At 42.1% G+C, this 12,025-nt stretch overlaps 1 protein-coding gene across 5 annotated transcripts in view; it reads right to left on the bottom strand.

Annotated features, from left to right (window-relative positions):
- The window catches only part of LOC137380089 (ERC protein 2), a 966,513-nt gene that overhangs the window by 517,903 nt on the left and 436,585 nt on the right, over positions 1-12,025 (bottom strand). For all 5 annotated transcript variants that reach the window (XM_068051709.1, XM_068051708.1, XM_068051713.1 and 2 more), the window contains one exon: positions 6,903-7,040. In XM_068051709.1, the coding sequence (XP_067907810.1) occupies positions 6,903-7,040 (138 nt within the window). The remainder of the gene's footprint in view (positions 1-6,902; positions 7,041-12,025) is intronic.

Raw genomic sequence — 12,025 nt, 5'->3', positions numbered from 1 at the left:
AGCAGCATTAGGGCCAAAAAAATATGATTTTAGAATTAGAATTAGAACATTACAGCGCAGTACAGGCCCTTCGGCACTCGATGTTACGCCGACCTGTGAAACCATCTGACCTACACTATTCCATTTTCATCCATATGTCTATCCAATGACCACTTAAATGCCCTTAAAGTTGGCGAGTCTACTACTGCTGCAGGCAGGGCGTTCCACGCCCCTACTACTCTCTGAGTAAAGAAACTACCTCTGACATCTGTCCTATATCTATCACCCCTCAACTTAAAGCTATGTCCCCTCGTGTTTGCCATCACCATCCGAGGAAAAAGACTCTCACTATCCACCCTATCTAACCCTCTGATTATCTTATATGTCTCTATTAAGTCACCTCTCCTCCTCCTTCTCTCCAACGAAAACAACTTCAAGTCCCTCAGCCTTTCCTCGTAAGACCTTCCCTCCATACCAGGCAACATCCTAGTAAATCTCCTCTGCACCCTTTCCATAGCTTCCACATCCTTCCTATAATGCGGTGACCAGAACTGCACGCAATACTCCAGGTGCGGTCTCACCAGAGTTTTGTACAGCTGCAGCATGACCTCGTGGCTCCGAAACTCGATCCCCCCTACTAATAAAAGCTAACACACCATATGCCTTCTTAACAGCCCTATTAAACTGGGTAGCAACCTTCAGGGATTTATGCACCTGGACACCAAGATCTCTCTGTTCATCTCCACTACCAAGAATCTTCCCATTAGCCCAGTACTCTGCATTCCTGTTACTCCTTCCAAAGTGAATCACCTCGCACTTTTCCGCATTAAACTCCATTTGCCCAGCTCTGCAGCCTATCTATGTCCCTCTGTACCCTACAACATCCTTCGGCACTATCCACAACTCCACCGACCTTCGTGTCATCCGCAAATTTACTAACCCACCCTTCTACACCCTCTTCCAGGTCATTTATAAAAATGACAAACAGCAGTGGCCCCAAAACAGATCCTTGCGGTACACCACTAGTAACTAAACTCCAGGATGAACATTTGCCATCAACCACCACCCTCTGTATTCTTTCAGCTAGCCAATTTCTGATCCAAAGCTCTAAATCGCCTTCAACCCCATACTTCCGTATTTTCTGCAATAGCCTACCGTGGGGAGCCTTATCAAACGCCTTACTGAAATCCATATACACCACATCCACTGCTTTACCCTCATCCACCTGTTTGGTCACCTTCTCGAAAAACTCAATAAGGTTTGTGAGGCACGACCTACCCGTCACAAAACCGTGCTGACTATCGCTAATGAACTTATTCTTTTCAAGATGATTATAAATCCTGTCTCTTATAACCTTTTCCAACATTTTACCCACAACCGAAGTAAGGCTCACAGGTCTATAATTACCAGGGCTGTCTCTACTCCCCTTCTTGAACAAGGGGACAACATTTGCTATCCTCCAGTCTTCCGGCACTATTCCTGTCGACAATGACGACATAAAGATCAAGGACAAAGGCTCTGCAATCTCCTCCCTAGCTTCCCAGAGAATCCTAGGATAAATCCCATCTGGCCCAGGGGACTTATCTATTTTCACACTTTCCAAAATTGATAACACCTCCTCCTTGCGAACCTCAATCCCATCTAGCCTAGTAGCCTGAATCTCAGTATTCTCCTCGACAACATTTTCTTTCTCTACTGTAAATACTGACACAAAATATTCATTTAACACTTCCCCTATCTCCTCTGATTCCACACACAACTTCCCACTACTATCCTTGATTGGCCCTAATCTAACTCTAGTCATTCTTTTATTCCTGATATACCTATAGAAAGCCTTAGGGTTTTCCCTGATCCTATCCGCCAATGACTCCTCGTGTCCTCTCCTTGCTCTTCTTAGCTCTCCTTTTAGATCCTTCCTGGCTAGCTTGTAACTCTCAAGCGCCCTAACTGAGCCTTCACGTCTCATCCTAACATAAGCCTTCTTCTTCCTCTTGACAAGCGCTTCAACTTCTTTAGTAAACCACGGCTCCCTCGCTCGACAACTTCCTCCCTGCCTCACAGGTACATACTTATCAAGGACACGCAGTAGCTGCTCCTTGAATAAGCTCCACATTTCGATTGTTCCCATCCCCTGCAGTTTCCTTCCCCATCCTACGCATCCTAAATCTTGCCTAATCGCATCATAATTTCCTTTCCCCCAGCTATAATTCTTGCCCTGCGGTATATACCTGTCCCTGCCCATCGCTAAAGTAAACCTAACCGAATTGTGATCACTATCACCAAAGTGCTCACCTACATCTAAATCTAACACCTGGTCGGGTTCATTACCCAGTACCAAATCCAATGTGGCATCGCCCCTGGTTGGCCTGTCTACATACTGTGTCAGAAAACCCTCCTGCACACACTGGACAAAATCTGATCCATCTAAAGTACTCGAACTATAGTATTTCCAGTCGATATTTGGAAAGTTAAAGTCCCCCATAACAACTACCCTGTTACTCTCGCCCCTGTCGAGAATCATCTTCGCTATCCTTTCCTCTACATCTCTGGAACTATTTGGAGGTCTATAAAAGACTCCCAACAGGGTGACCTCACCTCTCCTGTTTCTAACCACGGCCCATACTACCTCAGTAGACGAGTCCTCAAACGTCCTTTCTGTCGCTGTAATACTCTCCTTGATTAACAATGCCACACCCCCCCCCTCTTTTACCATCTTCTCTGTTCTTACTGAGACATCTAAATCCCGGAACCTGCAACATCCATTCCTGCCCCTGCTCTACCCATGTCTCCGAAATGGCCACTACATCGAGATCCCAGGTACCAACCCATGCTGCAAGCTCACCCACCTTATTCCGGATGCTCCTGGCGTTGAAGTAGACACACTTTAAACCAAGTTCTTGCTTGCCAGTGCCCTCTTGCGTCCTTGTAACCTTATCCCTGACCTCACTACTCTCAACATCCTGTACACTGGCACTACAATTTAGGTTCCCATTCCCCTGCTGAATTAGTTTAACCCCCCCCGAAGAGCACTAGCAAATCTCCCCCCCAGGATATTGGTACCCCTCTGGTTCAGGTGAAGACCATCCTGTTTGTAGAGGTCCCACCTACCCCAGGTCATTCGCGCTATCAAATTTTCAAAAAGTGAAGCATGAGAGTTAGCTCATGCAATACAATGAGGAGGATCAAAAAACAGTCTAAAGTTATGATCATTCGTTATTTCATAACACCAGGGGTATTTATGCCATGCAGGTATAACGTCAGTGCTGCTTGAATGGAGTGGCTAAATAAATAAAATTCCATTTTTATCAAGTGCGATTCTTGGATTTTTCCTCGTGTTTTAGGGATTGGGAATTGCACCACTCAACTTTATTTTATTTCACATCTTTCTAGGGGTTAAATGAGAACCTGATGGTGAACCTCATAAAAGTGATGTCTGCAAACTGTGTTAATAATTGCAGGATGTCATTTATCTTGAATTTATATTTTTTTTAATCCCTTGCTTAATTGCTTGAGTTTAGCAATGTTCAAAACAAAAGTTGGAAAAAAACAGGTTTTTGAATTGGTAATAAAAAATACTGGCCTTAAGCATTTTCTGCACTGCAATAAAATCATATTTATTGAATTTTATATTTGTACAAGTGTCACTTCCTGTGCTGGATAGAAGGTTGTGTTTATTTTGGTGAGATGTGATAGTGGGTGTGTCAAAGACATATTTTCAGAGGTTGGGGTCATCTTGTAATTTGTTATGCAAGTGATAAATTGACGATGTGATAGTCGGGTGGGGGTAAGTGAGGGAATCTGGTTTCAGTGCTGAAAGGCACGAAGAAGCAAAGAAATTTCTCCTCATTTCAGATTGAAACGAGGTGAAATCTCTTCACGCAAAGAGTTGCGGATCTTTGAAAATCTCTACCCCAGATGGCTGTGCTTGCTCAGTTGTTGAACAGATTCAAGATGGAGAGCAATAGATTTTTGAATACTAAGGCAATGAACAGATATGGGGATAGTGCAGGAAGCTGGAATTAAGGTCGATCAACCATAATCGTACTAAATGGCAGAGCAGGCTTAAAGGGCCAAATGACCTATTCCTGCTCACATTTATGTTTTTATTTATGTCCTTTTGAAACATAAGGGGTTGCAAGCGAAGAAAATAACAGGCATGCACAGAGGCTGTCTATGGAGATGGGGAAGCATGTTAGCAGTGGCATGGGACCTCAGATTTGATTTCAAGACCACCTGGTATCCTTTGCTCTGCTGGACTACAAAGTATACGTCAGCTGCTGTGATTCTACTCTCATCCATCTGCTGTATTGGGTCATGGGCAGAAACCCGCTTTATCCTGGACCAAATTCAATTCTTCCACTGGCCTCTGGGTTGTACGGTGACCTCCATCTTTGTTGCTGCTTTCCATTGAGATGATATTCTATGTTGGATTGGCTCTATTCCACTATCTGGGCTGTTTCAATAGGTTCAGTCTCTGCTCCTCTGCTGGAACCTTTCACACTATGCTAGGTTAACAATGTTATTCTCCTCCTGGCTCTCTCCCTGCTATGGATGCTGCTCCTATTCTGTTGACTCAACCCTGCTTCCCTGCTATACACTACCTATCCCTAATCACGAATTGTGTTGTTTCCTCTTGTCTTTCAGAAATCCTCTGTCATCCTTCGCGAGACCTGCTCCCGATCCTGACCTTTGTGCTCCTTGCCATTCTTTGCCTGCTCCTCAGATGAATCTCCCTCATTTGCATTGGTGCAGTGAATTGGTCCCCTTCACCTTGTTTCCTGGCCATCACTTCTTTAGTCCTTGCGTTTCACTGCTCGTCACTCCTCTGCTGGGTTCAGCTGCTCTGCCATGCAGTGCATGAAACCTGAGGACACGGCTCATCTACTCTGGACCTCAGGATGAGCCTCTGCTGTTAAACTCCAGAAAGACTGTTATGGAAGGATAATGCTGGAGCCTATCTTTACTCAGCTTCACATTTATTGTACAGAGTAAAAGGATTACAAACATGTAGCTTCTCACCCAAATCCTCCACCAGTCTCAGTAAGTGTCTGCTTATAAGTGTTCAAGTGAGATCCCAATTAACACCCTCCACCTGCATATAATCAAACAATTGATAGACAATTAACAGATTAACATCTGCTGCCTCTCTGCTTTGCCTCAGCCCTCTGATTCTCCTCAGGAACCTCACCAGCATCTCACCTCCTCACCTGACAAATTCCCTTAAAGAGCTCTTCAATGCAGCCCTTCTAAAAGCTAACTGCAAACCTACGACATTAATTCATGGGCACAGCAAACTTACTCCGCACTGTCTACAAATTAACTTCATCCCACAATACCTCATCAAATTCCTACCCTGGACCATTCTGTATTGTAATTTCCCTGACTTCTGTTTAGAACTGCAACATGCACCTAATCCCCTTCGTGTCCCGGAGAGCAGATAACCTCTGACTTCTTTTCTCTATCAACCATCTTCCTTAATCATTCTCTCTGTCCCTTTCATCCTCACCTCTGAGAAGGGTGAGGAGCTCACAGTCATTTTTGTCACTAAGGTGGAAACCATCCATTCAGCTGTTCATGCTGCTTCCAATTGCCCAACCAGCCTGACCACCCACCAGGTTAACCCTTATTCTAGCCCTGAAACACCATCTCTCTTGTTCCCAACCACTCCTGCCCTCTGAGCTCATCTTGATCACAAGATCCATCTTGACTATGAGATGTACCTCTTTCCCTCTTTAAGCCTATTCCCACTAAACTGCTAACGACAGCTCACATGCATGTTGATATTATAAATCGTTTTTTCTCAAGCACTGCTCATCACACTCCCCTTAAAAAAAAATCACCCAAGACAGTTCTATTCTTGTGAACGATCATTCCAAATCCAACGTCCATTTCATCTCCAAAGTCTTCAAACTTCATCCCAGATCTGAATCCAACTCTCCCACAACTCCCTGTTTGAATCAGGTTTTCGCCCCTTCGAATGCACCTTACCACCCTAACCAAAGACATTCCCTATCGTCTGTGAGCATGGTGCATTTGTCAACCGCTTTGTTGACAGGGTTAATCATAACATCTTCCTCCTATTCCTCTCCTCCACCGTAAGGTGGAGTGGGTAGTTAGGTGGGTCTTCCCTTGCTTGGTTCCATTCTTACCTATACAATTGTAACCAGAGCATCTTTACCCATGGCTTCTCTTTCTACTTTACACTGTCACCCTTGGAGTCCTACAAGGGACCCCATGTTTGACCCTTTTTATAATCTACACACTGCCACTTGGAAACATCATCCAGAGACACTGGGCCAGTTTCTACCAATGCATTAATGATTGCCAACTCTACATTGAGTCACAGATAAGCTATCATTTTCTCCAGTGCAACACTAGGAAGACTGAAGACATTGCTTTCATGCCATGACACAAACAACCGTTCGCTTGCCACTGATTCCATACCCTTTCCTGGCCAACATCAGACTACTCACAACTTTGGCATCCTCTTTTGTGTCTGCAGTAGGATTAACTGAGTTGCTCTTTCAAACAGCCAGCATGGATAGAACGGGCCAAATGGCCTCTTTCTGTGCTGTATCATTCTATGATCCATTGACTACAATCTCTACATGGCAGTTAAACTTACATGAATTTGCAATCTTATTGTGTCGAAGTGAGACAGAAAATCTTGGTTAATGTATCCCTTCCAATCCATTTTGAAATATTGTGAATAGGATAAACTCTATTAAACTTCCATTATTGCTTTTGGGGAGAAAAGGATAAATGTTTCAATTAAATGCAGCAAACATTCCCCCATTAGGTATCTTGCAGCTGAAAAGCAGATGTTGTGAAAATGTTTAATTGAACATGTTAATTTTGTTTAATGCACAAATACCATAATAATGCACAAGTGGTGCTTCAAGGGTTAAAACATATTCCATTACCTTCTCTGATAAAGCTTCTTCTAGTGTTGCCAAAGCTGTATCTGTATTGCTGGAATCTGTTTGTAATGACTTAACTCGGTCTTTCAAGTTGTTAAGTTGTTTATCTTTGTCTTTCAGTTGTTCCTGAAGATTTTCAATCTGTAAGAGGAAACAAATACATTGACTAGTTATAAAAGAATATATTTTAGCATAAATATGTACAGGCTAACCTTTCCTTCTGTTTTACAACATATGCTCGAAACATCTGCATCTAAAAAAAAACCAATAGATTATTTCCTGTAATTTCCATCAACATAATAGTCAGCTAATGTATGAGCCATAAATACTAGAAAATACAGATCACCTCCAAATTTATTGACTCAAATAATCCATTTTTATAACAGGTGACTAAAATGTCGGGGGGTGGGGGGGCGGTGGTTGGAGACGTGCACTGGAATAACATCTGAGAAAATGAAACACCATTTCCAAAAAGGATAAAGCTAGGTTTTATGATTTAAATAAGGGAAAATGTTTGTATGAATGCCTCATAGATGTGCTTATTGTAAATACATAATGGAAAACTATTCCATTTATAGCATTAAGTCACAGAACATTTGATGATAGTTATGATTTTTTGTTGTCTTTTTTTCTCCATTTGAAATTATTTCCTGGGCAATTAAATCAACATAATTGAACACTTTAGGCAATCTTGGAACAAAACACATTTTTAGAACCTAGGACTTTTGGGTCTTGAGTTTCGTGAATATGCAATCATTGGTCGACAGGTCCATACTTTTTACATCTTTTTCTGTACATCACTTCAGATGTAAGCAACAATGACTGAATTTACTAATAAAGAACACAAAGCTCATTTATGGAACCTTGCAAGTGCAAAATGTTGTGCAAGCAGCAATGAAAAACTGACAATTAGGTATTCTGCAGAGTATAATGGGTGCACTAAAGTTGTCAAGAATTTTCCACGGTTTCCATACTTTTAAAAAGTCTCTTCTTGTCTAAGTTTTCATGTACAATATTTAAAAAAAGCAGGCAAGCTGACTTGTTACTGTTAGGTCTGTGCCAAAGAGCCCTTGAATTAGCTGCCAGAAGGTGCAGCAGAGTAATCAGGTGACTTGTCATCCAACTTTCACTCCCTCTTTGTTGTGAAGAAATACCTGCCCTCTGTGCTTCTCCCCAAATAGCAGAGTTAAAATTTTGTCAGCCATTCACAGGATGTGGGTGTCGCCAGAAAGCCCAGCATTTATTGCCCATCCCAAATTATCCTTGGGAAGATGCTGGGGAACTGATTTTTTGAACCGCTGGGGTCCATGTGGTGAAGGTTTTCCTACAGTGCTCTTACGGAGAGAGTTCCACGATTTTAACCCAGCAACAATGAAGGAATGGCGATATATTTTCACCAAGTCAGGATGGTGTGTGACTTGGAGATGGTGATGTTCCCATGCATCTGCTGCCCTTTTCCTGTTAGATAGTAGAGGTTGCAGATTTGGAAGGTGCTGTCAAAGAAGCCTTGGTGAATTGCTGCATTGCATCATGTAAATGGTACACATGACAGCTAAAATGCACTGCTGGTGGAGGAAGTGAATGTTTAAGGTGGTGGATGGGGTGCCAATCAATTGGTTGCTTTACCCTAGATGGTATCAAGCTTCTCAAGTGTTGTTGGAGCTGTATCCGTCCAGGCAAGTGAAGAGTACACCATCACACTCCTGACTTGTGCCTTGTAGATGGTGGAAAGGCTTAGGGAATCAGGAGGTGAGTTACTCACCACATAATATTCAGCCTCTGAGCTGCTCTTGTAGCCACAGTATTTTTGTGGCCTGTCCAGTTAAGCTTCTGGTCAATGGAAACCCCAGGATGTTGACAGTGGGGAATTCAGCAATGGTAACGCCGTTGAATGTCAAGGCCAAATGGTTAGATTCTCTCCTGTTGGAGTTAGTCATTGCCTGGCACGTGTCACGGCAATGTTAATTGTCTGTTATCAGCCGAAGCTTAAATGTTGTCCAGGTCTTGCTGCATGCAGCCATGGACTGCTTTACTGTGAGGAGTTGTGAATGGAACTGAACACTGTGAAATCACCAGCAAGCAGCCCCACTCTAACCTTACAAAAGAGAGAATGTTACTGATGAAGCAGCTGAAGATGCCCTCAGACATTGCAATGAGAATATTTTGCCACAATATCCTGGAGTCCAGATGATTGGCTTCCAACAATACAACCATCTTCCTTTGTGCTAGGTGTGACTCGAGCCAATAGAAATGTTTTCCCCGATTCCCATTAAATGAGAATTAATAATCTGAAAACATAAACCTGCATCCTACAACTTTAGGATACATGTTGTAGCACCGGGAGATTATCTTATCATTTAAAAATAGTCACTGGCTAAAATGAAGTCTGATTGAAGTACTACAGCTCTTTCTGTTTCAAGTTCAAATTTCTGCACCTTCAGAAAAACTGAAGCAAAAATATGATGCAGGTCTCTCCCAGAAAATTTCCCAGAGTTCCATTTATGAAATCTGCATAATTTCTCAAAAAATCACTACAACTGCTGTCTACAGTTTGTTTAAAATGCAGAATCAAAAATAATCCAGAGATCACAGTGATTTGTGCAGTAATTCCAACATCCACACTGACAATGAGTCCAAATCAATAGTTCTCTGAAATGTTTTGAACAGAGGATAAAAGGTGAACTCTTTAGTATGTTATTTTATACTTGCATCATTCTGCAAAATTTTGCTATATATTTCATTAAAAATCTTGTATATGGTGTGCACAGCAGTCCAAAATCTTGCTTCTTGAATCACAATTTTCAGTCATGCTTTTTAAGTCAATGTCTATGGCCCAGACTTTGCTGTGGTAATGATGTCATTACTCTACTGAATCCAACAACAACTTCGGGCATTTGGATATGTGCAGAATAATACAGAAATGGAGATGTTGCTGTCAGTGAATCCATGCTCCTCCATAGGGTGCAGTGTAGAGGTTCCCACAGACTGCTATCACCCTTGCAATCATGAATTGTCAAGAAGCTCCACTCTTACCCTTTCTCTCCTTTTGTAAAAACCGTGGAAAACGTTACACCTCATTGAATGAAGTGTAACTGGATTTTTTAATAGCATACTAACGTCATAATCACTGTTAAATACTCTTACCGACCCTGAAAAACTAATTATATATTTGTGGAACGTCAAATTTCTCCACAATGATTACAAATTCCACAGTTTTTTTAAAGAACTTTTTCATTTTTTAAAAAACCTGTATCTTTATTTTAGGTTCTTAATACAGTCATTTATTTCACTGTCTTAAAACTTAAAATAAAGTGAGAGATTTTAAGTGCTTTTAACTTCCTGGTTTGCTACATGAATGCTTCAAATTTGATTGGTTGCCTACATGTTTGCGGACATCACTGCTGCTGGATGCCTGGAGATCCCTTGATTTAGTGCCAGATTTAAACTGCCTTGGGGAAGAGGGAAAACAAAGCCAGAGAGATCACTAGATCTTTGTGGGCAGTTTTCGTCAAAGTCAGCAGCGAGCACCCTTGCTTCACCGCTGACCGCAAGATTAGGCCAATGTTTCCAGTGGAAATCAATGTGTCCGCATTTAGTTCAATGTCAACATTTCGCTGTCATGTTTTCTTGATGAACCAGTCAAATTACTCAAACTATTTATTTCTAAATCTTTTGCCAATCCAAGCCTATTCTCCAGTGCTACCAAGCACTGTGCCAAGGCTAATAAGGAAGACTGCCCTCAGGACAGCTAAGCCCAACTCACCCATCACTATATTGCTAAATACTAGCCATCTAATTCCAACTGGTATATCTTGCATAACAACTTACTACGTATTCTTAACTTTAAATCTAGTAAGGCACAAAAATTAGTTAGAGTCAAACGTTCCCATATAATATTTTTAAAAACCTTACACCATATTTCCTGTCAACATTTTCCATGAGGGAAACATTTCATAGCACAGCACCACGATTGGCAGACTCAAAAGGGGGCCATTCAACCCATCGAGTCCATTCCAGCTCTCTGTGGAGCAATCCAGTCAATCCCATTCCCCCGCTCTAAATCTGTAGCCCTGAAAGTCTATTTCCCACAAGTGCCCACCCCATTTCCTTTTGGGATCATTCATCGTCTCCACTTCCGCCACCCACGGAGGCAGCGGGTTCCAGGTCATTACCACTCACTGCATAAAGATGTTCCTCCTCACAGCCCCCTGCATCTCTTACCCAAAACCTTAAAACGATGCCCCCTAGTCCTTGTTCCATCAATTATAGGGAACAGCTTTACTTTGTCTACCTTTTCTAAACCTGTCATAATCTCGTACACCTCCATCAAATCTCCCCTCAACCTCCTTTGTTCTAAGGAGAACAACCCCAGCATCTCCAACCTCACTTTGTAGTCCTTCCTCCCTGGAACCATTCTGGTAAATCTCCTCTGCATCTGCCCAAAGACCCTCACATCCTTCCAAAAGTGTGGTGACCAGAACCGGATGCAATGCCCTCATTTTGGCCTAATCAGAGCTTTATAAAAGGTTCAGCATAACTTCCCTGCTTTTTGTACTCAATGCCTCTATTTATGAAGCCCAGGATCCCATATGCATTGCTAACTACTCTCTCAATATGTCAAGCCACCTTCAAGGATCTGTGGACATAAGCCTCCAGATCTCTCTATTCCTGCACACTCTTTAGAACTGTGCCATTAAGTATAGATTGCGTCTCCCTAATCCTTCTTCTAAAATGTATTACCTCACACTTGTCTGTATTAAATTCCATCTGCCTGCCCATTCTACTAACCTATTTATGTCCTGTTGCAGTTGATGGGTATCATGCTCACTGTCTGCCACACCTCCAAGTTTGGTACTGTTGGCAAATTTTGAAATTTTAATCTGTATTCCAATATCCAAGTCATTAATACATAAAAAAGCAGTGGTCCTAGCAATGAACTTTGGGGAACACCACTGTCTACCATTCTCCAGTCTGAAAAACAACCATTTACCACAACTCACTGTTTTCTATCCTTAAGCCAATTTTTAATCCAAGCTGACGCCGACCCTCCTATTCCATGAGGCTCAATTTTGTTAACCAGCCTTTTATGTGGTACTTTGTCAAATGCCTTCTTAAAATCCATATAG

This window comes from Heterodontus francisci, chromosome 19 (assembly GCF_036365525.1).
Source record: "Heterodontus francisci isolate sHetFra1 chromosome 19, sHetFra1.hap1, whole genome shotgun sequence".
Taxonomy (NCBI): Eukaryota; Metazoa; Chordata; class Chondrichthyes; order Heterodontiformes; family Heterodontidae; genus Heterodontus; species Heterodontus francisci.
Note: the sequence above shows the minus strand (reverse complement) of the source record. Positions and strands in the feature narration are given on the sequence as shown.